The sequence below is a fragment of the Microcebus murinus genome, chromosome 2 (assembly GCF_040939455.1).
Source record: "Microcebus murinus isolate Inina chromosome 2, M.murinus_Inina_mat1.0, whole genome shotgun sequence".
In the NCBI taxonomy this organism is placed as follows: domain Eukaryota; kingdom Metazoa; phylum Chordata; class Mammalia; order Primates; family Cheirogaleidae; genus Microcebus; species Microcebus murinus.
Genome location: NC_134105.1, coordinates 14,036,557 through 14,063,760, shown reverse-complemented (window position 1 = coordinate 14,063,760; position 27,204 = coordinate 14,036,557). Strand labels below are relative to the sequence as shown.

Here is a 27,204-nt window from a genome sequence, read left to right as displayed (position 1 = left end):
GTTGACTGTGTCCACGGAACCCTGCAGCACAAAGCAGCCTCTGAGCTCCTTGAAAGCAGGGGTCGCTTGAGCCACTTTGTGCTCAGCGTAGCCACACTTTCTGGCACAAGTCCCGTAAAGGCCAGGCTGCATTCTTCCCGTGTCTCTGTCCTCCACGCTGTCTCCCACATCTTCCCATACCCTGTAGATGCTTAATGGATGTTTGTGGAATTGAATCGAATGTGTCCAGAGAGTGGAACAAATAAAACCTTGTTAGTAGGTTGGGAGGGCTTCCTGGAGGAGGTGTGATTTTTCTCTACTGCTTTAAAAAAAAAAAAGGACTGAAAGGGCTTGGATCAGGGGAGCAGTGAGGCCTGGCAGAGGCCAGGTGTGACCATGGCTGGATTCCTCTGCACCCCCCCCCCGTCAGCAGGTTGTCTGCAGGGGAGGAGCTGGAGTAGGTGTGCAAGTGTAAGAGGGACGAGGCCTAGTGGAGGGCTGGGAGCCAGTGGGACAGTGAGTGATTCTGGTTCTGTAGCCCTCAGGGACCCAGAAGTCCCAGAAGTCGTCGAATGGGGGCTGGACGTTTAAAGTGGACTCAAAGGGTGGGTGGGCGTGGAGAGATGTTAGGGTGAAGGAATGACTAAGTGGACTTGCACAGGGCAGGAAGGTTCTAGAAGTACCTCTGGGAAGAGGGAGAGTCGGGTTTGACCTTAAAACGGGGAGCCTGGCAGGAGGAGGCAGAACCCAGCAAGAATTAAGTGCCGACAGTGTGCCAGGCATTTTCTATGGAGGTCTCGTTAGATCATGACATCAGCCCTGCAGGTTGGCCTTAGTGTCCCCGTTTAGAGCCCAAAACCAAGACTGAGAATGGTGAAGGCTGTGGCCCCAAGTCACACAGGAGTGGGGGGAGTCTTGGTTATGGGGTCAGAGAGGAGCTAGCGAGTGAAGTGGCCCCAAATTCCTCCCAAACAGAAGTCACTGCCCAGCCCCATGTGTCTTACTGGGAGGCTCATCTGCTCGCTGAGATGTCTCCTCTTGACAGTACTGCTACTGGTTGCTCCCATCTCCGGAGCACTTCCTGTGTCCCAGGCTCTGGACCAGTCTCTTCACCTGAATTATATTTCATTCCATCCTGACATCAGTCTTACAGAGTACAGACTGTTACTCTCCATCCCCATTTTACAGATGAGGAAACTGAGGCTCAGAGAGGCGCAGTCAGTGCGCAGAGAACCAATACTGACAGTGACGTCAACCTGAGCCCAGGCCTTTAGTCCTCACTCTCCCGGAAACTGCTGTGCCAAGTGGTGGGCTTGGGTGGGTGGCCCCTGTCCTTGGGTGGCTCCCCTTGGTGATCACAGAGCCCCGGGCCCTGGGGCCTTGTGTGCTGCTGCAGGAAGCGAGAGGCTGGCTCATTAATGGCTCTGAAATGCCAGGCAGGCATGGCCCGCTGGGCCTCCTCATCTATTATGCATCTGGCGGGCAGGCCCCCGGCGGGCAGCTGGCAGAGCGCAGGACGGGGGAGCCGGCAGCTGCTTCCTGAGCCCGCAGCTGCCACCATACCTCTGGGCAGGATATCCCAAGGCAAATGCCAAGGCAGCTCCTCCTCATCTCCCTGGCACAGGCAGGGTGAGGGGGTTCCACTGGGGACAAGGCCATAGATGCTGGTCCCCAGCTCATCCGCCCACCTGCCCTAGCAGCCACATCTGAGAGAGGCTGGGACTGTGGTTGATCTGGGGGTCATTTGGGACTAGGATGTGCACAGGCGGGCTGAAGTAGAGTCTTAGATGCACAAGCTCCTGGCTGCACAGAACCTCAGAGTGACAGAGCTGTGGTCACTATTCATCATTGAATCATTCAGCCAGAGTGAACCACCGAACCCCTACTGTGTGCCAGGCCTGGCTCTAGGCGCTACAGATTCAGTGGAAAATGAGACAGACGCAGCTCCTATTCCCAGAGAGCTTGGTTGGTCCAGTACTTCACCTCTTTTGAGCCTCAGTTTCCTCATCTGTAAAATGGGGAATGGGGAGACAGATTATATGTAAATAGACAAGAAAACAAACTCTGATGGTTGCACTGAATTTTAAAGCAAGGTACACGCTAACAAAGCTGGTCCTTACAAAGAGCTTACTGCGTGCTGGGCTTTGTTGCAAAGCACTTTGCACACATTGATGAATTTAGCCCTTACAGCAACCCATGAGGCAAGTACCGCGATGAACCTTGGTTTAGGGCTGAGGACACTGAGGCAAAAAGAGGTTAAGTAACCTGTGCAAGGTCTCTTGGCAAAGCTGAGATATGAACCTGAGGAGTGGGCTCCAGTCTGCCCGGTCTGCCGTCACCCTGTGCTGGGTGCTGGGGAATGAGCGAGTCACGGAAGGCGTTTTGGAGGAGGTGGTATTTCCACCAAAACCTGAGCAGGGAGACGAGCGGGCTGTGGAAGAGCTGGCGGGGTGGGGGTGGGGTGTCCAGACAGAGGCAGCAGCAGGTGCAAAGGCCCTGAGGCAGGAACGAGCTTAATATGTCCTGGGAACTTTGAGCAGGCCAGTGTGGCTGGAGGGGTGAGGTCAGAGAAGGGTTTGGAGAGGGGAAAGGGGGCCAAATTGAGCAGGGTCTTGCAGGCAGGGTAGGAGTTTGGATATGCCCATGACCAAGACACAGAAGCATTGAGTCTCAGACTCCTTCTGGCTCTGTGAAATCTTAGCATCAGAGAATGTGGGCCTCATGGAATCTTTGGAGGTGGGAGAGACGTTTGAGGTACCTTCCTATGGGCTCCCACTTAGCAAGGGACCCTTCCTTTGTTCATGACCTCTCTGAATGTTAGAAGAGGCCTTTGGGGGCTTCCTGAGAAAAATGCACCTTTATTTTCAGTGACTCTGTGGACCTCCTGAAGCCTGTCATCCCTAGGTTGAGCCCATCGTGACCTCTTTTTTTGTTTTGTTTCTTGTTTTTTTGTTTTTTGAGACAGAGTCTCACTTTGTTGCCCAGGCTAGAGTGAGTGCCGTGGCGTCAGCCTAGCTAGCTCACAGCAACCTCAAACTCCTGGGCTCAAGCCATCCTCCTGCCTCAGCCTCCTGAGTAGCTGGGACTACAGGCATGCGCCACCATGCCCGGCTAATTTTTTCTCTGTTGGCCAATTAATTTCTTTCTATTTATAGTAGAGATGGGGTCTCGCTTTTGCTCAGGCTGGTTTCGAACTCCTGATCTCGAGCAATCTGCCCGCCTCGGCCTCCCAGAGTGCTAGGATTACAGGCGTGAGCCACTGCGCCCGGTCATGCCCTCTTGATGGCTGCTTGACTTCCTTGAACACTTCCAGTGGTAGGAGGCTCACTACCCTTGAAGAGGCTCGTTCCGTTGCTGGGCAGCCCAGCTGGGTAGCAAAGGCTCGTCCTTACTGAGAGCCAGCTGCCTGTGCCCTGTGGGGTCTCCTACCCTGCAGTGGCCCTTTGGTAAAATGAGAAGGGGACTGTGTCTTTCCAAGTCCCCTCTTTCTGGGCCAAACATCTCGCTAATCCTGCCTCTCTCCCTTCATCTGTTCAGCTCGGCTGTTTCAGGCCTTGAGGCCTCAGCCCTTTTAGTGTCTCCTCCTGTCTTCCTGTGGGCCAGGTGCTGCTCCCTTCTGGGGAAGGCCACCCCCCTGGGTAGGGTGTGGTTCCTGGATGGGGCCTCCAACAGAGACCCCTTCTTCCAGGAAGGATCCCCGGTAGCTTCAGGAGACAAGAGAACATCCCCTCCGGATGGGTTTTGGTCCTGGGAGGCCACTGTCTTGCTGTGTGATCTTGGGAAGTGAGTCCCCATCTCCCTCATGTGCAGCCTGTCCCCATGTCCGTGAGGAGAGGGTTCTTGCAGCTCCGAGGGCCCTGGGCCAGTTGGCCCTGCTTTCCCCGACATCCTGGTCATGCTGGGACTCTGGTCCATCTGTCTGGGTGCATGGAAAGATTTGGGTTCTGCAGTTGCGTAGACCTGAGTTCTAATAACCCACTCTAACTGTCATGCACGTGCTGTGTGGCCTCACCCAGTCTACTTTGCCCCTCTGAACCCCAGATTGTCCACAACAATGACAGCAGTGTTGCTTAGAATGAAATGAGTCCAGGGTGTGTCTCAGTGGGTGGGCTCCCCTCTCTGTAAGTATTTGCATTTTGAGAGAAAAGACTCATTAATCCAAAGAGAGACTCTAGTGGTAGAATTTCAGGCACTGTGTGGATGGGTTGAGTAGATGATTCAGGAGGGGATTTTCTATGATGGTATCCCAAATCCTGTAAGGGCCTGAGTTCAGGATCTTCCCCCAAATAGTCATTCATTCATTCAGAAAATTAATCCAACAAGCATCTGGCATGGGGACACCCTCCTAGGCTAGACCCTGTGCTGTGCACTGGGGACACAGTGGTGGAGACAGCAGATGGACTGCTCCTCTCTTGGGGTTCATGGTCTAGAGAGGGAAATAAAGAAAGAGGCGGTTCTAATAGGGGTGACAAGTGCTGAGTGGGGAGATGGGGGTGCTGAGAGCTTAGAGAAGGGACTTCTCACGCCTGGGAATCAAGGGAGGCTTCCTGGAGGAGGTGATCTAGAAGTTGAAGTGACAACATATGTATGTAGTGCCAGAGAACATTGTAGCAATGTGGAAGAGAAAAGCACATGGTGGCACGTGCCAGGCATGGGGCTGGGTTGAGCCCGGCGGTGAAGGCAGGACAAGCAACCAGGGTCACGTCCCTGCAAGCCCCAGTTGGATTTCCTGTGGGGTGCCCCAGAGGGCTGTGAACCCCCCTCGCCCCCTCTCCTCCCTGCTGGAGGAACTGCTCTGTGACGCTGAGTCGGTCCGTGAGCATTCACGGGGCCTGCGCTGTGCTGTTGGTGCTGTCAGAGCTGGGTAAGCTCCGGAGCCCAGGCTCCGGCCCTGGACTGCAGATGCTGCCGCGGCCACCAGCTGGCCGGGCGACTTGAGCAAGCTGGGTAACTTCCCTGGGTCTCCGTTCCTTGCCTATAATATGACTGCAAATATAGTCCTACCTTGCAGGTTTTTGTGGGATTAAATGAGATCATGTGTGCAAAGTCCATTATAACACCAGGGCCTGGCAGAGCGAATGCCCCATAGATGCCAGCTATTGTGGTGACTGCCATCGTCATCACTGTTACCTGCCGGGCCTGCAGAGGGTGCAGACTCGCTGCTCAGTGTGTGGACTCTGCCCTCTGGAAACTCACTCCCTGCAGGAGGTGACAACTACCTACACGTGGACACACACACTCCCAAGCTGTGGGCACTGGCTCCGGAGTGTGTCAGGGCTGGCGCTGAGGCCTGACTGGTGACCCTGGGTTGTCTGTCACCTTGCTGAGCCTTGGTTTCTTCCTTGGTGCAGGGGGAGGATTAGTAGCCCCTCCCTCGGGGTGAGTCGAGGCAGGGAGGAGGCACTTTTAAAGGGTGGCCCAGTGTAACAGTGCAGCTGTTTCAGACACATGCTGCATGACGGAAGAAACATTTAGGGCCCAGGTGACCTGCAGAAACATCACTGTCCCTCTCTGAGGCTCATTTTCATACCTATAAAGTGGGAAGATCGGCTGCCATACACTCTGACGTGCTGGGGTTCCAGTGGAGTCAGATTGTCCCCAAGTTTGACTTGGTCCAACTCTTTGCTGTGTGACATTGGGCTAGAGACTTAACCTCTCTGAACCTCAGTTTCCATGCCTGCCAATGGGGCAATATTCACTTCACTGGATTCTTTCAAGGCTTTCACTAGCCATTTGTTCGTTCAACAACTACTTGTCCAGTTGGCCATCGTGGCTCACACCTGTAATCCCAGCACTTTGGGAGGCCAAGGCAGGAGGATCGCTTGAGGCCAGGAGTTCAAGACCAGCCTAGGCCACATAGTGAGACCCTGTCTCCAAAAAAAATAAAACAATTAATAAAAGTATCTATAGAGTTCATGTACCAGGTACTAGTCTAAGAATTGGGGATTCAGCAGCAAACCTGCAGACATGGTCCCTGGCCTCATGCGGGTTGCCTTCTAGTGCAGAATGAGCTCACAGGCACACAAGGTGATTCAGGTGGGTAACGTGTAGTAAGTGACAGAGTGGGTGCGAAGGGGCTTGCCTTTGCTAAGGGTTGGGGGGGGGGCTCTCTGAGGCCTGGGTAGGAAGGGGCCGGCTGGGGGAAGGTGGCCCAGGCAGAGGGCAGAGTAAGTGTGAAGGATTTCAGGCAGGAACAGGACTCCCTCCCCCACCCCAAATCTGGAACATTCCAGATCATCTCCTGGCAGCAGTTAGAGGTGGCTAAGAAGGCAGGGGTGTTGGAAGCCTGCCCTATCTCAGATCAAGACCGCTGCCCACGAGGCAGGCCCGGGCGGGGGGCGTGGAGGCAGGCACGTGAGACCAAGGCTTTGCCTGGGCCTCAGGGGCTGCGTGTGCAGGCCGCAGGCTGTGAGAGCAGGCAGGGGTGGAGCCCGCTGCAGGGCGGAGCTGGGCCGCCAGCCTGGAGCCCACCCGGGTGGCCCTACTGTCCAGAGATACGCTGGGGTCTGGCACGGAGAACACGGGCCTGATTATCTTAGGAGGGCTTGGAGGGGCCAGGGAAGGTGTGCCTGCCTCCCCTCGTCCCAGCCAGCCTGGGCACTGGCCCCAAAAGGTTCTTCGAAATGACCCCTTCCACACGCGCACACACACACACACACACACACACACACACACACACACACACATTTTCCTGCTCACACTTGTAGACGTGGCCCTCGTACAGACAGCCTCTTTGTGCACACAGAGCTGTATACTTACACGTTGTTCATGCAGGTAGACCCAGGCAGACCAAGGCCGACCCGAGGAAGCCCTGTGCCTAGCAGGAGAGAGGGACAGTGGCCGCATGATCACACCATGACATGTGCAAACCCAGGCTTCTGGGAGAGCTGGTCAGGGTGGGGGGCTTCTCCCACTCTGGGCAGGGGGCCCAGAAAGACCAAGTAAGAGAGTAGCGCCTGAGCTGCGATTTGGGAGGCCGGGGAAGAGGGTCCAGGGTGTGCCAAGGTGGGGAGCTGGGAGGGGGCGCCACAGGTTTGAGGAGCTGCCTAGGGGCTGGGGAACCAGGAAGGAGGCCCTAGATGGGCTCAGAGAAATGGGGGGGGCGCGGGGGGCAGAGCCGCAGGGCCTCGTGGGCCACGTGAGGCAGTCACGTCTCCATCCCGCCTGCAGTGGGAGCCTTGTAGGCAGGTGGGCGGCATGATCCGATCCAAACACGCAGGCAAACCCATGCGCGCCCCAGACACCACGCTTCCCGCCTGCCGGGCCTCCCGTCCCCCTCCTCGCCCACGGAGCCGCACGCGCTCGCACCACCAGGCAGAGCTGCGGACACAGGGTGCTGATCCCGCTGAAAGAGTGAGACGCCGCCCCACCCGTGGGCGGATGCCGTGGGGCAGGGCTCCTGGGCCAGCGGCATGGTCCCTCGCTCACTCCTCATTGGCACAGGTGTGCACACGCCCCCCACACACGTGCAGGATTGTAACCTTCCTCTACACGTGCAAGGTGACTTGCAGCTTGGGGGGGACTTTCACATGCGTCCTCTCCGTGAATTCTCCCAGCAGTCCTGCAGGGAGGAATTACCAACACCATTTGAGAACTAAGGAAACTGAGGCTCAGAGAGGTGAAGTGACTTGCCCCAGGCAACACAGCTAGAGCTTGACCCCAGCGGGATTTGAACTCAGGTCCGTCTGACTTCCAGGTCTGTCCACTGGCCTGCCCAGTCACAGGCACACTGAGGTGCTCTTGTCACATTTCCAGGCTCTCACTGAGAAGGCGACAAGCCACCTTCAAAGGCAAATTTTTTTAGAAACAGGTTGATCAACACAGAAAGTTATTTCGAGCTCCAGGGATGGGCCCTGGGCCAGTGCATGACCACCTGCACTGGTGACCCTGCGGCCTTGGGGGTTTCTGCCAGGGCTGGGGCTGGGCACCTGCCAGCCGGCCAGCCCGAGGCAGCTCAGGGCACAGAGCCTGCATTTGCATTTGCAAATGAGGTAGAAAGCCCTGTCCCCTCACAGGCCAACCCTGGCTGGCCTGGCGGGCAGGACATGACAGCTGACGTCCCAGGACACAGCCCTGTGCCCAGCTGCCCGTGCTGCTTCTGTCCTGCTTTGCTGTTCCCTGACCTCAGAGCGGGTTGCCCAATGCCTAATGTCGGGGAAAGAGTGTGGGCTTGGGAGCCAGCCAGAACCTGGGTCGCAGCCGGGCTCTGTCACTCCTGGCTGGGGGACTTTGGTCATGGTGTTTAACCTCCCCCAGTGTCAGCTTCTCCCCCTTGGAATAAGGGGTGAATAATGCCTCCCCCTCGAGGCGACAGAAAAGTCAGCTACTCAGGAGCTGACTCATAGTAAGTACTCATTTTAAAAAATATCTTTAATTTTTTTTCTGATTATAAAAACAAGTGTTCATTATAAAAACCCAACAATACAGAAAAATATATGTTACAGAAGGCAGAAAATCACAGGGGTCCTGCTTCTCACAGATAACCCATGTAAACTTGTACACGTCATTTTTAGTCTTTACAAATGAGATTTTTGTTGTGCACACCTTACTTTTTTCACACTTAACAGTATGCCTCAAACCCCTTTTTCTGCCAAGACCAAAGACCTCCTTTGCCATGGCTGCATAGGATTCCGTGGTTTGCATGTGTCTTGATATATTTAACCAACCTCCTTTTTTTAATGGGTATCGGGTGGTTTCTAGATTTTAGCAGCTGCAGACCCTGCTGCAGTGAACGTCCTTTGTTCCTATGTTTGCACATTTGCATAAGTATTTCCGGAGCACTAGTGCCCAGGAGTGGAGTTGCTGGGCCGAAGGCTGTGCACATTTTGATCTTTAGTAGCAGTGGTCAGACAGCCCTCTAAAAAGTGGTAGCCATGTTCATGCTCCCAGCAGGTCCGGGAAAGTGCGTTTCCTCAAAGCCATGGGAATTCGTCCGCCGCCTCTCCCTGGGCCGTAGGATCCTGGAGTCAGCAAGAGGCAGGGGATCCCAAATGTGGGAGGTCAGCTGGTCAAGCCCTCTCCTCCTGCTCCCACATCTCTGGATCTCCCCAGTGATGCCCCTGAGAGGCTCACCCTGCTTTAGGTTGACGGGGAGCTCAGTACCTTACACACTGGTTTTACTCTTGGGCAGCTCCCATCGTTTCTACCTTCTTACAGCTCTCAGCTAGGAGTCCTGCCCCAGTCCCCAGGTGCCTGCAGAGGAAGGAAAGAAGAAAGAAAGGAAGAGAAAGAGGGAAGGCCAGGAAATGCTTGTGATGAATGTATAACAAGCACTTTACATATATGGACTCATTTCATCCTCACAACCCTCAAAGGCCGGCACAGTTGTTATCCCGGGTTTATAGATGAGGAAACTGAGGCTCAGAGAGGTTAAGTAACTTGCCTAAGGTTGCTCAGCTGTTACATGGCAGTTAGGATGCAAACACAAGCAGCATGAGAGCCCACAATGACCCTATATTGCCTCCCCATGCAGGAGCCTGTAATTTATTGAGCATCTACTGCATACTCAGCTCTAAGCCAATTAGATTGTACATCTAATATCTAATGTATTCCACACAACAACCCTGCAAAGTAGGTATTACTATCCCATTTTGCAGGTAAGGAAACTGAGGCTCAGAGGAGAGAAGCAGGGATTTGTAGGAGTCTAAGGTCCCCTCCACGGGGAAAGGCCACCTCCAGGGTTCTGCTTTGAACCATTCCTTGGTGGACTCAGTTCCTAGTTTCTCATCCTCACATCCACCCTCTGCAGGACGTCAGAGCTGGACCTTAGAGTCATCTAGCCTGAGACCCAATATCCAGTAGAGAAACTGAGGCTCAGAGAGGGTCTGGTGACTTAATCCTGCACACACGGCATTTTAGAAGCAGAGCCGGGGCTTCTCCTCATTGCCTTTGGTTAGGAGGTGGTGACTTTGTTCCTCTCCATGGGGAATTCATCTCGGCCTGTGTGCCCCCCCAACCCAGGGGGTCTCGAGAGAGGGACTTCTGCTCACCAGCCTGGCCTGGAGCTTTGGAGGTGGCAGCAAATCCAAGCTCTGGCCCCGGCTAGGGCTGGTGCGGAGGAGGAGGGATGGATCAAACAAGGCCTCAGCGCTGGAGGTTTGAGAGTCTGGGTGGGAAGGCTGGGGGAGCCTCGGGATCGGCTAGAGGACAGTCGGCCGGGGCTCTGCTTTGAGGCGGGGGAGGCCTGGCTCACCCCACTCGTGCCGACACCCGGTGCCCCTGTCTGGCCCTGAGCAGCCGCCATGCCATGTGCTCTGAATGAATGACTGAGCTTAGGAATGAAGGGCAGCCGGCTGACCTAGTGGGCGGGTGAGTGGAGGAATGCATGGAGCTCGGACGGGGGAGCCCCTGGGCCACAGCGGCTGGGGAGGGACAACCAGGTCAGGAAGGGGTGGGGGGCAGTAGCGTAGGCAGCTGTAGTACCGCGCGTGGGCCGAGGGGTGCTGGGAAGGTCACCCTGCCCCCCCCAGCCCTGCGTGGCAGCCTCAGTGGGAGCCGCGTCCTGTGCAGATGTGGGCAAGGGGCGGGCAGCTGGGTTTGAGCCCCAGTGGAACCTTGGGCAAGGCTCCGTCTCCACCGGGCTTCGGTTTTCTCCCGGGGAGAATGGAGATGCTGCCACCTGCCTTTGGTCTCCGGCGAAGGCAGTTTGTAAACTGTAAAGCGCTGGGCTGGGTAAGCAGATGTTATTGTTCCCCGGCAGGGAGAGGCCCTATGGCTGGGTCATCTCCTCCGTGCTGGGCTGGGGGCGGGGAGGGGGGGAGTCAGTTCTCAGTGAAGTCCCCAGGGAGGTAGGAGGGGTCAGGCTTCGGCCACAGCAGGGCGCAGGCCACTTGGGCGACAGGGGAGACGTTGGGCAGGCAGCAGGTGGACGGGAGGCCCGGTCTGCGGTGCTGCGCTGCAGGTGGGGACCGGTCCTGTGACCTCCTCTCCACTGCCAACCTGTTGTTTGCTCAGGAGGCCACTGCCTGGCCCGGCTCCGGGATCCGGGTGTCTTGGCGCTCAGCCAGCATGTGGCGATGGGGGGGTGGGGTTGTGCCACTTTCTGCTCACTCCCTCTGCCCAGCTCGGAGCCCGAGTCCCCCTCCTGCCCTGCTCCCAGGGGACCCTACCAGCAGTAGCATTTGTAGCTGAGTCCCTTGGCCTATGTTGAAACCCACTGAGCCTCTGCATCCTTATCTTTGAAATAGGTGAAGGTGGCAGCAGCCCTCCCTGGGTTGTTGTTGTTGTAAGGATTAAATGACATCACCTGCCGCCGGTGGACAAACAGTCCTCCCTGCCCCTTCTCCCCCTCCTCATCCCCAGGTTCCCTCTTGAGTCCTGGCAGAGGTCAAAGGTGCCTGGGGGAAGGGCAGACCTGGGTCTGGGGAGGAAGGGGCCAGGCTGCCGGGCCTAGCCTTGGAAACCTGCTCACCTGGCCGCCCCAGCCACCTTCCCTGGCAGGCTGGCAGGCAAGGGGAGGCCGCGCCAGATGGGTGAGCTCAGAAAACAATGGGCCTCTGTGGCCCCCTGGGAGGGGGCAGCGCCAGGGCAGCCACTTGGCCCTGGCTTTGGGAGATCAGAGCCCCTCAGACACGATGCCCATGGCTGGGAGACAGGCCCCACTCGGGGGAGCCTTTCTGGGGTCCTTCCGTAGCCGCCTTCTCACTTTGCGGTCTGCGTCCCATCCCCTCATTGCCCACCCTGCATGATCCCCAGGAAACCTGGGGGATGCGAGGGCCCAGGACCCAGGCCTACCCCTCCTGACCTCAGGTGAGCAGCCCGGCTGGCCTGAGCCCCTCTGGCCCCTGACCTGGGCTGGTCCCCACAAATCCTTCTCTGCCCTAGGCTCATGGGCTCCCTGAACCCCTCCTCTGCCCTCCCGCCCACCCGGCTCTGCTTCCCCAGCCTGTGTGTGTTGGGCAGGTGTCCTCAGCATGGGCTCCTCCTCCTGCCCTCGCTCCTGGCTCTGCCACCTGTCCAGCTCCCCTGCTCCCAGCCACAGTCTTCCTGCCTTGGTCACATGTCACCTGCTCTGACCACCAGAGCTTCACCTGTTTAACTTGAATTTTAAGGCATGAATGGTTCACCAGGCAGAAAAGGAGGAGGCCAAGGGAGGCCCCAGCAGAGGGCCTGGCCCATGCAAAGGCTCTGCAGGGACAGCAGCATGGCTTGTTTGGAAGGCTGCCTGCAGCTCAGCGAGGCTAGGACAAGGCTAGGACAAGGCGGCTGGGGCAGGACAGGATTGGGGAGGACAAGGGTGAAGTTGAGGCAGGAGGGAGACCCCCAGCTGGGGCAGCCACCTGTGGATGGCCAAAAGGCCAAGTTCTGCAGCCTGGACAGCCCAGCCACCCTTCTGGTGCTCTGAAAGGGTTGGGGTCTCCAGGAGCGTGGCTGTAATGACAACAGCAAGCACTTCTACCGCTCTTCCTCTCTGCCTCACAGCACCCCATGGGGTGGGTACCTTGTCTCTCATTTCGCAGATGAGAGAAAAAGACAGGACCCTCCCACCAGCCTTCCAGCTGGTCCACAGGTGGGGAGCACCCCAGGGAGGCATCTGGTCACCTGACCTTGGTCTCCCCTTTCTCCCCCACCATGCCTGGGTCTGGCCCTGCCGCTTTGCAGAGTATAGAATCCCACGAGCCCTGGACTGGTGGAAGGCCTGGGTCTCATCCCTGATCCACTGTCCTCTTGCTGCGGGACCCCCAGGCAGTGGTTTAACCTCTTTGAGCCTCAGTTTGCTCTTCTGGGACTTGGGGGTCGTAGTTTCTGCCTTATCTCCTGCTCCAGTTCCGGTGAGAGTCCCAGGAGTGAGCAGATAAAGAGGGCTTTTGAAAAGTACAAAGAGCTGCACTCATGCTGGTGCGATTATTATTGTTACCTCGATGCAGAGATAAGGGAGGGGGAGGAGGTGCAGTGACAGTTGCCAAGAAACCCAGGAGCTGTCAGCAGCCGCTTCCGGCCTGGCCCATCCCACTCTGGAGCTGGGCCCTTCCCCCCACACCCCTGCCTCGCCTTTTCCCTGAGAAAGATGGGTGCTCGGAGTGGAGGGGAGCTGGGGCCAGCTGGCTGGTGGCCACGTAGCGCAGGGGTTGAAGGTGACCCCGGAATGTCCCCAGCCCAGACTCCAGGTTGGCTCTGGCTTTCTGTGTGACCTTGGGCAAGTCACCTCCTCTCTGGCTGCTGCCTTTTCTGTGTCAGAGGAGACAGTGGGCAGGTGTCCAGGCCCGACAGGGCAGGGTTGGCTCTGGACCTGGGGAAGATGCTTGGCGGTGGCTACAGGAGCCAGGGACTGTGGTGGGAGGTCACAGGGGGCAGAGGTCCAGGTGACAGGACTGAGGGCCTGGGCTGAGGGTAGTGGGATTATGTGTAGTAGAAGGAACCCTTGGCTGGAGTCAAACCTCAGCCTTGCCTTTTCCCTGGTGTGTGACCCCGGCCTTGTCAGTCACCCTCTCTGAGCCGCAGTTTTCTCATCTGGAAAAAGGGTCGATGAATCTCATCTGGATTTTAAAAAAGAGCCATAGTAGTGATCGAATGAGACTACGCCTCTGTAAACTGTAGGGTGCTGTGCAGATACAGGGGAAGGGGGAAGGGAGGAATGGAGAAGGGGGGAAGGGGGAGAGCTCCCCATGTCTCGGCCTGCTCTGGGAGCTGCTGCACGTGTAGGAGGAATGCAAAGCATTTTAAGCTGAGCCAGGCCACAGAGTCAGGAAGGATCTTAGAGATGTGGGGAGGGGACAGAGACTGGAGGACCCCCATGTGAATGGAACAGTGGAGGCCAGGAGACAAGGGAGGGATAGAAGAGAGGGGGCAAGGACAGAGGTTCAAGTTCATAGAGAGGGAGGACACGACCAAGTTGGGGGGTCTGCAGAGGCCAGGCACAAGGGGCTCGGAGGGGTAGGGCAGAGATGGTGAGCAGTGAAGGCGGACAGGAGGAGGCGGGGGATCAGGGAAGGACAGAGGGCTGGGGGGAGCTGAGAGGCTGAGTTCATTCGTTGCCTCAAAAGTGTTTGCTGAGCAGCTACTATTCACTAAGAGGTGGTGTCATGCAGCTTTAGAGGGGAGCATCCAGACCCAGATGGTGGCGGGCGGGGACCGTTTCAATCCTCAGACTTTCATCTACTGTGTGTGACCCTCACAAGTTACCTAACCTCTCTGTGTCTTGGTTCCCTCTTTTGCAAGATGAATATTAACTGAGGTTAGAGCAGGGCCGGCACGCAGCAAGCCCCACGTCAGCGCCGGCTGCTGTCACTATTACCTTCCCAGCCTGGTGTCCCAGCTCCCATCCCTGCGTTGGGGTTGGGAAGGCGCCATGTGCCTGGGTCCACAGGGTTGGCCACCCAGTAAAACGTTCAGATCTTGGCCTGTGGAGCCAACAAGCTCGTGTTCAAATGCCTGCGCCGCCTCCTTAGCTGTGCAACCTTGGCCATCAGCGCACCTTTCTGAGCCTCAGTTTCCTCATGTGGGAAGCAGCAGTTTCTGAGCACCTGCCTCCTTTGGGGGGGGGGCTGTGAGGATTAAATAAGATCACACAAAGCACAGGGTAGGCCGTGGCTTTGGTTATTACTGTCCCTCTTCCCCCCTTCAGGGCTGGGAATAGGGGCAGGTGGTCCTCGAGCCTCCAGTTTCCTCCTCTGCCCCTCCTGGAGCCCCTCCCTTTCCCTGCAGCAATGGCTTTTTAGGTGGAGTCACCTGGGACTCTGGCAGGACTCTGGCCATCAAGGAACTGGATAGTGGGGGCCCTGGGACAGGATCCCCAATGGAAGCCAGAGTGGCCTTGCCATGGGACGCCTCCCTGGTCCTGTGCAACGTGAGCAATCCTGAGTGAGATGGACACCGGGACACAGGGAAACAGGCCGTGCGAGTTCTGGAAGGGGAGTGTGTTAGGGAGCTGCTGCCAGGCTGACCTGCAGTAGCCACCGTCTGAGGCTGGCCATGCCACTGGGCATGAGAGAAGGGGCCCACGTTGCTAGCCTGATCACGGGCAACAGCCACCACTTGGCAACCTGGGCCACACCAAGATGGCGTTCCACCCCCAAGCGGACCTAGAGTCACCCGGGCTTCAATCCCAGGACTTCCTGCCGCTGGGCAGCCTCTGCTTTCCACCCCCCTGCATTGCCCCTGCTCAGTCAAGGGCATGCACTTTAAATTCCAGCTCTGTCACCCACTTGCCAGGGGAAGTGGCTTCACCTCTCCGAGCCTCGGTTTTTCCACTGTAAACATGGGGGTAAATAATAGCAACCTTCCAGCACTACAGTAAGGGTATAATATGTCTGGCACGGTCCCAGGCCCAGAGTAGATTTCAACGGGAGCCTCGATGGCATTTGCTTGGACACTTCTACGGGCCTGTGTTCCCGTGTCAGTGCACTGTGCAATCTGTAGGGGCCTGTGTTTAGGACGTCCCTTGCCCGCAAACCTTCGGTGACTCCCTGCTGCCAACCTTCATTCATACTTTCAGTCATTCAACAAATATTTAATGAGACCTTAACGTGGGGAGCCAGAGTTGATGTGAATGAGTGAATATGGAAGTGTTCATTGAGTGACTATCAGTGACCTTCCCAGGCTCTGTGATGAATTTTTTGGAGACTGAGGCTGAGAGGGGCTGTGTCGCTGACTCGAGCTCACCTCGCCAGTCAGTCCCTAAGGATATCTCCCCCACACTGAGGCCAGGGGCTTGAAGTGCCACTGCCACCATAGCCATCCTTTTGGGTCAAGCACTGTCCAGCACCCCTGGGAGGCAGAGAGGCCTCGGTGCCCGAGCAGGGCTGGGGATGCTTCCCCCGGTTCCTGCAGGACTAGCTGGGCCACGGGGAGCTAGCAGGGAGGCTCAGAACTTCCTCAGAGTCTCCTTCCTGGGCCCGGTTCTCATGGGCCCTTCCCCTCTTGGGGTGTGGCAGTCCCAGCTGCCCTGACTCAAGCCCGCCTTAGGCCACTGGGGATCACCTGACTCACTCTCGAGGGACCAGCCTCCTCGATGGGACCCGGGCAAGGGTGCAGCCACGCCAGGGTGGCCCTAGGCATTGGCGGAAGCCAGGCCTGCTCGCCGGGCCCCAGCTCCCTGGGTCCCAGGAGCCACTAGGCATTTCCTCTCCCTGACCCCAGAGGTGGCCTCAGCGGGTGACAAGAGCTGACTTCACCCTCACCAGACCTGTTTTTGTCCTCAGGGATGGGTGTGGGTGTGGGCAGAGTCCAGGGTTGGAGTCAGACAGCTGTCATGCAGATGCCAGCTGCTGCTGACCAGCCATGTGACCTGTGTGTACATCCAGGTCCTTGTGCACAAAGTAGGAATACCGGTGTGGTGAGAAGTCCATGCCTGCAGGCCCGGAAAGAGGGCCCAGCACTGGGCTTGGCACATAGTGCCAGTTATTGTCATTATCATCAATAACAGCAGTAGTCGTGCAGCCTCTCGGCCCTGAGGCTGTTGTCTCCCTGAGGCTGAGGGAAGGGTCCGTAGGTGCCAGGGCACCCTTCTTAGTCCAGAAGTCTCAGCCCTCTACAGCACCTCTCACTGCCCCCTGCCTCAGTCTACCCATCTTCAGAATGGGCTGTGGACCTCCTGTTGGCTTGAGGCCCGATGGAGAGCCTGGGGAGAGGCCTGTCCAGCCCTCTGCCCTCCGGGGAAGGAGCACCGTTTGGCAGCCCCGTTCAGGAAGCCCCTCCTCTCACTCCTCCTGGGGAATCCAGTCCCCACTCCTCCATGAAATCCATCCCCCGTCACGTCCCCAGCTCTGAGAGTGACTCTTCCTCCCAGGGTTCCCAAATCTCCCAACTTGGTTGTCCCTGACGCCAGACTCTTGTTCTCTTCCAGGAGGAGTGATGGGCAGAACCAGCGCTTCCCTCAGGCACTAGACCTGTCTCGGGTGGACTTAGTTCCCTCCTATCCTGCTTCACGCCACCCCAAGGTAAGTGCTCGCTGCATACCTACTGCCCGGTCTGCCCCCCACCCCAGGGCTGAGACGCCTAAGGGTGACTACGGGGCAGAGGTAGAACGTTCAGGTAGATGCTGCCGGGGTTTAGCTCCCAAGGGGATCCACTCCTGACCCCTTGGTGGGCCTGGTCCAGTCTCAGAGGAGGTTGAACCAGGGTCTGTAGACTGTTGAGGGGCAGGGGCGGGTTAGGGCTAATCTAAGCAAAACAGCTGGGAATAACTGGCTGAACAGCTAGTCTTTATTGTTCTCATTGTCAGCGTTACCCTCGGTCTCCTCATCTGTTAATCGGGCACTCCGCAGAGCCACCGTGAGGATTAAAATTGCAGATAGAGCAGCCCGTTCACAGTGTCTGAAGTGGAGTAAGAGCCTATAGACCAGCCTATATGGTTGTCATCGTCAGCATTCAATGTGTGTGCCAAGCCTCGCGCTGGGTTCCAAGGGGCCAGAAATCAACCTGACCCAGACCCTGCCCTCACCAGCCATAGTCCAGTAAAGAGATAAGTAGCTGAACAACTTATGCAGAACATCAAATGCCAGAAATAACTGCTAGTAGTGATGGAGATTTATTATGTGTCAGATGAGTACTTAATGCTTTACGCGCAGTCTCTCATTTCATCCTTGAACTGTAAGTACTAGGCAATAGCTGCTATTGGTACCATTTTGCAGATGAGAAAATCAAGGCTCAGAGGGGTTAAGTTACTTGTCCAAAGTCATACAGGTTGGAGGCTGGGGTCCAGGACCGGATGCAGGCTGTCTGGTGCAGGGGTAATAAGCCCTCACTTTTGCAGTACACATTGCAGTTTCTAAAGCACATCCACAGACATCATGCCACTTGGTCCTTTCGGCAAACCTTGGACAGGAGGCTTTCTGTAGTTGAGGCTCCAGATGCTCAGAGAGGTGAAGTGGTCCTCCCAAGGTCACACAGCCAGGAAATGGCAGAGGCAGGATCTACCAGGCTCCTCCCCGAGAGCTCTGGCCTGGGACAAGGGCTGGGCACCTTGCCTAGGCTGGGAGGGCAGATGGCCATAGAATGGTGTCTATGTCAATATGTGGGACCGCTACCTTCAAGGGGGTCCCAAGTAGGGGTGCTGGGGCAGCAGAAGGTGGTTCCTAAGGCCCTCTCCTGCTTTCTCTGCCTGGGCAACAGCCCCAGACTGGGCCCTGTGGATCTGGGACTTGGCAAGGAAGGAAAGACTCAATGGCAGCCCTCACTTGACAGTGGGGTTCATGAATGAGGCGCCCAGCCCCTCTCCCACTAAGCATCCTGGGCGGATGCCTGGGTTCTCACCAAGGGCTGTGTGCCCTTGGACCACAGCTCCCCCTCCCTGAGCTTCAGTCCTCCCCTGAGGGAATGAGGATCACAGCAGCCCATCACCCTGGGTCCCGCCTGCTCAGACGTTCTGGGGTTGGCCTTCTCGGATCTGTGCTCAGCTGCCTCCCCTCAGGCTGGCTGGCCTCCACCCAGTCTGGCTGGAAGCTTCCATTTGTGCCAACACATCTCAGACAGCAGGCTCCAAACCACCCCTTCCCGACAGCCCACCCCCACCCCAGAATCATCCTCCTTTGACAGGGGAGGAAGCCAGGATCCAGAGAGATTGCGTGATTCATCTGAGGTCCCCAGCAAGCCAGACATGGGCTGTGACATTCTCCAGTTCCCTAACTCCGTGCACATTATAACACTGACAGAACCAGTCTGAGGGGCAAGTGACCCCCCTGTGCCAATGGGCAAATCTTTGCCCCTCTCTGGGCTTCAGTTTCCTCATCTATAAAATAGAGGTGACATGCCTTCTCTACCTACCTTGCCAGCTTGCAACTGGCAGATGACTATGAAGGTACTTTGGAAGGTAGAAATTAGGAAGCTGAACTTTTATCAGCATCATTACATTCCCAGGGCTGGACAGAATACCCCAAAGGGACACTCCCTTCTCTTTGGGAAGCCACATTTGTACAGACATTGAGCTACCCAGGATCCTCCTACCCATTCCTGCCCGCTGCCATAGAGGTTTTTCCACTTAGGCATTCAGAAATCTGCACACATGTACGTACACAGCCTACCCACACCTATGTATACACATAGTCACAGACACATTCGTATGTCTGCAAATGTATTCAGAGACTTGCGCATGTACACATGCCCGAGATACGCATGTGCAGACACACAAACATACATACCCAGACATTGCCATACACACAGAAACACAAGATGCCCATGTACACACAGCCACAGCCAGTCTTGGAGTCTCATACACATGCACCCACAGCTGCATGCACACCCTCCCCACCACCTGGCACGGAGGCAGTCCGGTGATGTGAGCAGGTCTCACCTCCCCCGGGGGCTGTATGGGAATGGATGTTTCTCCGGCTGCATTTCGATGGGTGCCCGGAAGCGCTCAGGCCTGGAAGTGGCTGCATAAATCAATATTTGCTGCTGTTAATTATTAAAACCAAAGCTACACCGTGTCTGGAACACACATCTCCGGAGTTCCTGCCGACTCTCTGGGCCCAAACCTGACCCAGGGCCATAGTCTGGGGGAAAGGAAGGCGCAGTGCTTTCCTTCTAGGAGCCGTTGGCCCCGGGGATAGAGGCTGGGGAGCAGCTGCTGGCAGCTCTTTTGGGAAGCTGAAGAGAGGTCGGGCACTGAGCTGGTGGGCAGCCTGGCCCCTGCAGCATCCAAAGCAGCTGGTGTTAACTTGGCCACCACTCAGGAAGCGTTTGCCATTTTCCAACATCTGTCTGGAGGAGGGGGTAGCAAGGCCCTGTCCCTGTCCACACTGTGCAGTGGCTATATCAGGCCAGGGACACACTGCCGGGTCGTCTGGAAGGGCCTGCAGAGGCCTCATATTTTACAGATGGGGAAACTGAGGCCCAGAGAGATGGCAAGGACTCACTCAAGCCCACTCAGTAAGTTGTAGCAAGGTCAGAGCTAGGACCCACGTCCTGAAGTCCCCTTGAGCCTTTTTCTCGATACCATGGGGTCTTGGCAGCCTCTCCCCAGGCACTGTGGCCATCTCCCCCAGGGTCTGGGGCAGCTGGGTGTGGGGAAGGGAGGGAACAGGTCAGCCACCGTCAGGGACTCGGAGCAGAGTGGAGGTGAGGAGGAGGGAGGCGAGAGACCCCAAAGAGTAGCTCCAGGCCTTTCCCTGGATTCTGGTTCTGCCTCTTCCTAGCTGAGTGGTCTTGAGCAAGCTGTTTCACCTCTTGGAATAATTTTCTCATCTGCGTAATGGGAATGACTTTTGTACCTTCTGGGTTGTGGCTAGATGATGAGACATGCGAAGGACCCAGCATTAAGTAGGTGCTCAAGAAAGCCCTCTGTCTCCAAGGTAACCCCCTCCTCTTCCTGTCCGGCTTCACAGCTGGACCCAAGAACCCTGTCCTTTAGGCCCTGAGAGGGAAGAGGAGAAGGCGGGGTGGGGGCGGGGCTCTGGGGAGAGCCGGCCAGGCCCCGGGGAGCCCGACGTGCTGAAAGCTCCGAGCGCTCAGGCCAGAGCGCAGGCGCAGTGTCCGGAGCCCGCGGGCCGGGCCGGGGGCGGGGCCCGTGTGCCCTCGCCCCGCCCCCGCGCCGCCCGTACCTGGCGCCCCGCCCCCTCCGGGCCAGCGCAGGCAGCGCCGCCGCCGGGAGCCGGGAGCGCGGAGCTCTGGCTGCGGGGCCCGGGCCGGGGCGCGCGCGGGCCGGAGCCGGCCGGGCCAGCTGAGGCGCCGCCGGGGCGGGGGCCGGGGCCGGGGGGCTCGGGATGGCGCAGCCGCGGCCCCCAGCGCCCCACGGCCGTCCGCGCAGGGGCTCGTTGCCCGCTGGGGCCGGCTGGCAGGTGAGGACCGGGCGGGGGCGGCCTGGCTGAGGGGGTCCCGGGGCTGGGTCTGCCCGACTTCCTCGGAGCCCGCAGGCGCTGCCCCAGCCCGAGTGCGAGGCTCCGTCACGGTGGGTGTGTTAGCTTCTGGGCTGACACCGTCGCGGCGGACGCAGGGCGCACCCCTGCCCTGGGCTCCCGGGCCTGGGGCTCTTTCCACAGCTGCCCGTGGGGCACGGTGGCTCTGAGCGACAGCCAGCGTGGAGTGTGTGTGTGTGTGTGTGTGTGTGTGTGTGAATGAGTGAGTGTGTGTGTTGGGACCCCTTTACCCCTTCCGCTGCCCCCTGGGGGGGGTCTGGATGTTAAGTGTAACTTGGGGATGGCCCTCTGCGCGTTGGGGATGCCCCCATCTGGGCCACTCCACTCACAGCCTTCGCCATGTGTCAGGGCGTCTGCGGCTCCTGTGAGGCTGTCGCTGTGGGTGTTACTTGTTGCTGTGCCTACACTCCTGGGTGACAGTACCATGTGTCAGTGTTTATGCGACTGTGACTCCTGGTGAGACAAGGTGTATTTGATTGTTCCTGGCCATGTTTGGTCACCCTGAGTGGGGTGCCTTGGGGAACATTTAACGAGCCCCTTATCAGTGTGACAAGTTGGGACTGTGCCTGTCTGAAGTTGTGTGGCTGACCCAGGCACAGATGTCTAAGTTGCTGTGATACAGTGTGTTGATTGACAGATGTGTTTGTCTACCTGGACTTCAGGCATGTGCCTGTGGTTTGTGCTGTGACTGCCTGTGGAGGTGTTGTGTGTGACCATGGGTGACCATGGGCCATGGTCTCCTGTGGACGCCTGCTGTGTATTTTATGGGCTGGGTCTTGCCTCTTGCCTCTGGGGCAGGCCTCAGAGCATATATGGGGTGTGTGTATCTTGTGACCTTTAACAGGGCTTTGTGTGTGTGCTCATGTGTGTGAGCCCTTGAGTGTGTGCGTGTGTGTGTGTGTGTGAGAGAGAGAGAGAGAGAGACACAGGTGGTTTTACTCAGTGGGTGTGAGGTTCAGACCTGTGCCCCTCATCCTTGGGGATTAGCTACTCCTGCAGTTACCGGATGCTTCTACCTTTTCTCAGAAGTCTCGTTTACTGTCGTGGGTGTGTGACGCTGACGGCAGGGAGGGCTTGTAGCTGGGAGTAGGGCTCTGTGTCTGCGTTTCCCTGTGTCTGTCGGCATGTAGTGTGCCTCCTGGTCTCAGACACGAGGGTGGTTTTGTGCTGTTAGTGTAGCGTTGTATGCAGCTACTGCCGTGCAGACCTGCACAGGCGAGGGTTTGCATTGAGTGTGTGTGCACGTGAATCTGTGTGTGTGAGAGGGTGGGCTCGTGTGTAACTCAGGACGCCAACATATGTATTTGTGGGTTAGCACAGAGCTCTGAGTATGAGAAATACTATGCACAGACCCAGTAGCACAGACTCCATTATGTGTGTGTGTGTGTGTGTGTGTGTGTTTCGTGGTACACAAAACATACACATGGTGCAGTGAAACTGTTTAAATATTTGTGTGCAGGCCTCTGAGTGTATGGGGCGTGGGGAGAGAGAGTTTTCTGGTACACAACCCCAGAGCACATGTGTCAGCAGGAGCCTGAGCAGAGCTTTGGAGCGGCTGGGGGAGGGACACGAACCTGGAGGCTCTGGGGGCTTCCCAGGCCCAGCCCCCAGCCCGGCCAGCCGGCAGGGATGCCGCCTTCCTGGAAGGCTCATAGGGAGTTGGCGCTGGCGAGGCCGGTGCTGCCAAGCGCAGCTGGCAGATGCCAGATTAACTCTGCGTGTGCCCTGGCTCGCTGCAGGAGAGGCTGCTCGGGCGGGAGAGCGTGAGGGAGGGCACGCACACAGGTTTTAGGATGGGGGCATCCTGGTGTCTTCTCCCCCTAAGCTCCCCGCAGCGCACACTGCTTGGGGCAGAGTGGGCTGAGCAGTGGCCCTGGCCCGAGCCTCGCCCTTTTCCAGGAGAGGGGAGAACCACAGGCCCTCCTGGGTTCCCAGCTGGTCTCATCTCCGCAGCTGAGACTCGGGGCTTCTCAGGGGTCCACGCGCCAATCCTGGCACTGCCAATCTTGTAGTGACGTGGCGGAGATCTGTCTCTCCCCAAGGGCAGCAGCCCTTCAGGGAAGAGGACTGAGTGGAGTGGGCGGGCTCTGGGCCCCCCTCGCCTAGCAGTTGGCCAGACTCTACGGGTCTCCTACACAGAGCCACCACCACCACTTTGGTGGCCCCGTCCACTCCCTCTTGCAGCTCAGACAGGTGCCTCGGTCATTGGTCAGAGTAGGAGGGACCCGGAGGCCTGAGGCGGGTGGAAGCTCCTCTGAGGTTTGGTGGGACCAGTTGGGCCACCCTCAGGACTGACCTCACTTTCCTCGTCTCTGTTGCAGAACACAGATCTGTTTGAGATGATTGAAAAGATGCAGGTGAGGATGGCTCTGAGGAGCCACAGAGCTGCTCTGGGGAGCCACAGAGCTGGCTGGACTGGGGATGGGGCCCTCGTTCATGTCTAGCCCTGCATCTCTGTGAGGACAGGCCAGGAGCCCTTGACAGACCGTTCCAGGAGAAGATGGTGGCAGCTCCTCCAGAGTCCTTTGTCTAGGGGTCAGGGAAGAGAATGGGGACTGGTGGTGCCAGCGCCCCTCTTTGACCCGGGGCCCATCTCGGCTCCCAGCTCCCATCCCTATGTAGGTCCCCTCCTCAGCCCACCCCCCAGGAGGCAGGGCAGGCTCTGCAGGACCCCCAGGTAGAATGGGAGGAGGGGCCGAGGCTGTGCTGCAGGTGGGGGAGGTGTGAGAGAGCCAGGTAGCCTGGAGTGCAGCCTGCCCCTGCCCCGACCCGCCACCCCCAGCCCTGGCCTGCTATTCCATGGTGTGCCCTGGGAGGTGGACAGGGGGTGGCCAGGGCTGGGAGCGGCTTGAATAAGCCTCAGAAGCACCCCTGCTCTCTCCTGTGCCTCCTGTTTCTCTGCCTCTTTCGTCTTCACCTCTCTCTCTCTCTCTCTCTCTCTCTGAACACATATCTGTGCAGACGCACACCTCCCTGCCCCCACTCCCAGCACATGCATTCCCACACAGAGCCCCCGGCCCCGCCCTGAGGCTGCCTCCATCAGCCTTGGTCACTGCCTGGATGAGTCAGCCAGCACCCTGCCCTGGGGGTACCCCCACATCCACAGGGCCACTCTGAGGGCTTTCCCCTTCTACACGGAGGGAGGCAGTGTCTGGTGGCAGGCTTGAGAGGGGTGTAATGGGTGTCGATTCTCTTGCAGGGAAGCAGGATGGATGAACAGCGATGCTCCTTCCCACCGCCCCTCAAAGTAGGTGGGCCTAGCCTCTGCCTCCCAGCAGACTCCCTCCCTGGGGCAGGGGAGGGGCTGGGGAGCTCTGCCTGCTGCCCATCAAAGCAGCCTGCCCAGAGGCCCAGGGAGTCCAGCCACTTTTCCTGAAGCAGCCTTACTGTGTGCCAGGGGCAGGGGCCATGGGGACAGCAGGGTAGACCTGGCCCCTGCCCTCTAGGAGTTCTGAGATGTGGAGAACCCCTCCCTTGCCAGAGGGCTGGGGCCTCCCTTCCAGCTCCTCCCCTCCTGCTTCACGTGCAGACTCACCCTGCCCCTCCAGCCTTCCCACCCCAAAGTCCTTATCTCTCCAAAGACACATGCCGGAAGATGTTTTCCCTGAAACCAGTTTTGATCTACAGCAGGCAGACTCAAACCCAGGCCCTGGGAGGCTTCTGAACTCCGGCTCCATGAAGCTCCTGTCGGGGTGGGGTGGGGGGCCTGGTAACTGACAGGTGGCGGGGACCCAGCAGATCAGGGGAGGCTCTTGTTTTTGACCCTGAATTTTCTTGGCATGGTTCTTGGTGCCTCGGGACCCCCCCTCAAAGCCGTAGAAGACCAGCCCTGGGGGAGGGGGCCCAGGGCTGCAGGCTGAGGGTTAAGGGTGAGTTGGTGGGCTGTAAGCCCAATGTTTGGTTCAGGGCAGGGGTCCTCAGACCAGCAGTGTCAGTCGGTACCACCTGGGAACTTATAAGAAATGTGAATTCTGAGACCCCACCCAGCCCACTGTCCCTAAAGCTCTGGGGGCATGACCCAGCACTCTGTGGTTAACAGCCCCCCAGGCACAAGGGTTTCTCCTGGGGAGGCAGTGAGCCTCCTTTCCTCAGGCAGAGGGAGACGCAGAGATTGCAGCCACCCCAGCTGTGGGGTCATCCCAGACCAAGCTCCCGCCCTGTCTGTAAGAGGCCCCATCCACTCTCCCAGCCAGGGGCTGGCTGAACAGACAGTGAGTCCCGGAGAGACTGGAAGATGTCAGGGCTGAGGACCCCACCCCAGCTTGGCATCTGCCCTGCTTGTGTTTTGCAGACGGAGGAGGACTACATTCCTTACCCGAGCGTCCACGAGGTACCCGGCTGGCCCCGAGAACCCATCCTTACCTTGAGCCCGGGGAAGCACTCAGGCAGGGCGTCTGGACACCCTCGGGAGTCTGACCACAGGCCTTGCTGTGGGGGCTGCAGACTCAGTTTACAGGCCTAAGACTTCAGAGCCGTCTGAACCCTTGGGCCTGCTCAGCCAAATGTTTCAGCATCCCAGACCAAGGTCATGCCCCCAGCTCTACCTGCCCCCACACTCCCATCTTGGAGACTGGGGCATGGGACTCAGCGCTATCTGGGTGTGGCTGAGGGAAGGGGCTCGGACAGGTACCCTGGAGGGGGTGGATGCGAACCCTGGGACCCACGTAGGCTCCGAGTTGTACTCCTTAGCCTTGATGGAGGTGGCCCCAGGTCTGAGCTGGGAAGGTGTCCTGGGGCCCCCAGTGGGGTACAGTATGGCGTGGCTCAGCTGAGTGCCCCTTCAGGTCCTGGGGCGAGAAGGGCCCTTCCCCCTCATCCTGCTGCCCCAGTTTGGGGGCTACTGGATTGAAGGCACCAACCACGAAATCACCAGCATCCCTGAGACAGAGCCACTGCAGTCGCCCACGACCAAGGTGAAGCTTGAGTGCAACCCCACAGCCCGCATCTACCGGAAGCACTTTCTTGGCAAGGTGGGTTGGTGTTGGCCAGCTGGTGTTGGGAGGCTGCCTGGGGTGGGTCACAGTCCAGCCCCTGGGAGGCTGGGCCTAGTGGGGAGCAAAACCCATGGTCTGGGGCTGGGTGACAGTCCCAGGGCCCTGAGTCTCAGAGTGTGCATGGCGGATTCACTAATTCATTCAACAAACATGTATCACAAAAGGCAGCATTATGACATAGTGGTTAACAGCAGAGAGTCTACCAGGGTTTGAATCCTGATTCTGCCACCTACCTCATAGGACATTGGGCAAGTTGCTTAACTTCTCTGTGCCTCAGTTTCCTCATCTGTACAAAATGGTGGTAGTGATGATACTCACGTCATGAGGTTGCTGTGAGGCTTAACGAGCCAGTGCTTGTATGGTGTTTAGATTGGCATCTGGAACAAAGTAAGCGCTCCTTGGTCAGGGTTGGCAAATAATGAGTGCCAGCTGTGTGCCTGGCCCTGTTCTAGGCACCAGGCTTACAGCGGCCGACACGACAGACTCAGGCCCTGCTTTCAGCAGCGTGGGGTAGGGGCTGGGAGGACACAGTGATGTCATGGCTTGACCTGGATCGATGCAACCACTGGCCCCAGAGCGGGGACCCTGCCCAGTAACAACTTGTCGGAGTGTCACCTAAGCGTTTTCGCAGGAGTTACTGGGTAAGCTCGTGGGAGCTGGAGGCGAGGTCCCAGCACATGACCTCTTATGAGTTAGGTCCCGTGCCAGGTGCTGTATTTCTGTCAGCTTACAACCAAAATGGGGAAGTGTATCGTGGACCCCAGAGCCTCACGGCCTGAATGGGGAATCTTGGTTCTTCCATTTACCGATGGTTTGACCTTGAGCCTGTTTCCTCATCTGTAAAAATGGGGATAATGAAATACACGCAAAGCATATATAGAACCATGCCTGGCGCACAATCAATACTCAGCGCTAGCTGTTACAATGTCTTCGTAATTACTAGGTGAGATCAGGATTATTTCTGTTTTTACAGAAGAGGAAACTGAAGCTCAGACAGGTGAAGTGACCTGGTCAAAGTTACACAATTACTGAGCCTGGCATTGAACCAGCTCTGGCAGACCTTCCATTGAGATTTGCCGCAGAAGAGGCATGCTCCTAGCTCTGTGTGTGTGTATGTGTGTGTGTGTTGGGAGGAGAGGTGGCTCCTTGAGGGGTTGGGAAGTTGTATGACCTCAATCTGGGACCTGGGGGATCCTGGTGCTAACCAGCAGGGTTGGGGAGATCCATTATGGTGGGGACTAAACCAGCAGGCCCGGTCCGGGGGCCATTGCCTGGGAGCAAACCCAGGACGCAGCATGGAATTCCACCTCCCAGCTGAGCCCTGTGGGTGCAGAGAGACCTGCATCCCAGGCACCCGCTGTCCAGAGGCTCTCAGCTGGGTCTGGCAGGTGGTGGAGTCTAGGGGAACTGTGGGGGCCTAGCACATAGTCGGCACTTAG

General features: G+C 57.7%; 1 protein-coding gene across 28 annotated transcripts in view; it reads left to right on the top strand.

Moving 5' to 3' along the window:
• RAP1GAP (RAP1 GTPase activating protein) overlaps positions 1 to 27,204 on the top strand; it is a 65,310-nt gene that overhangs the window by 18,979 nt on the left and 19,127 nt on the right. For 27 of the 28 annotated variants that reach the window (XR_012913297.1, XR_012913265.1, XR_012913293.1 and 24 more), the window contains 5 exons: positions 16,763 to 16,856; positions 23,093 to 23,128; positions 23,971 to 24,018; positions 25,063 to 25,101; positions 25,556 to 25,741. Coding sequence is in view for 14 of the 28 variants with exons in the window: in XM_012768702.3 (XP_012624156.1) it covers positions 16,763 to 16,856; positions 23,093 to 23,128; positions 23,971 to 24,018; positions 25,063 to 25,101; positions 25,556 to 25,741 (403 nt within the window). In the remaining 14 variants the exon portion in view is untranslated. Of the gene's footprint in view, positions 1 to 16,762; positions 16,857 to 20,617; positions 20,694 to 23,092; positions 23,129 to 23,970; positions 24,019 to 25,062; positions 25,102 to 25,555; positions 25,742 to 27,204 lie in introns of those variants that run through there. The other variant, XR_001155138.3, reaches the window with a different exon arrangement.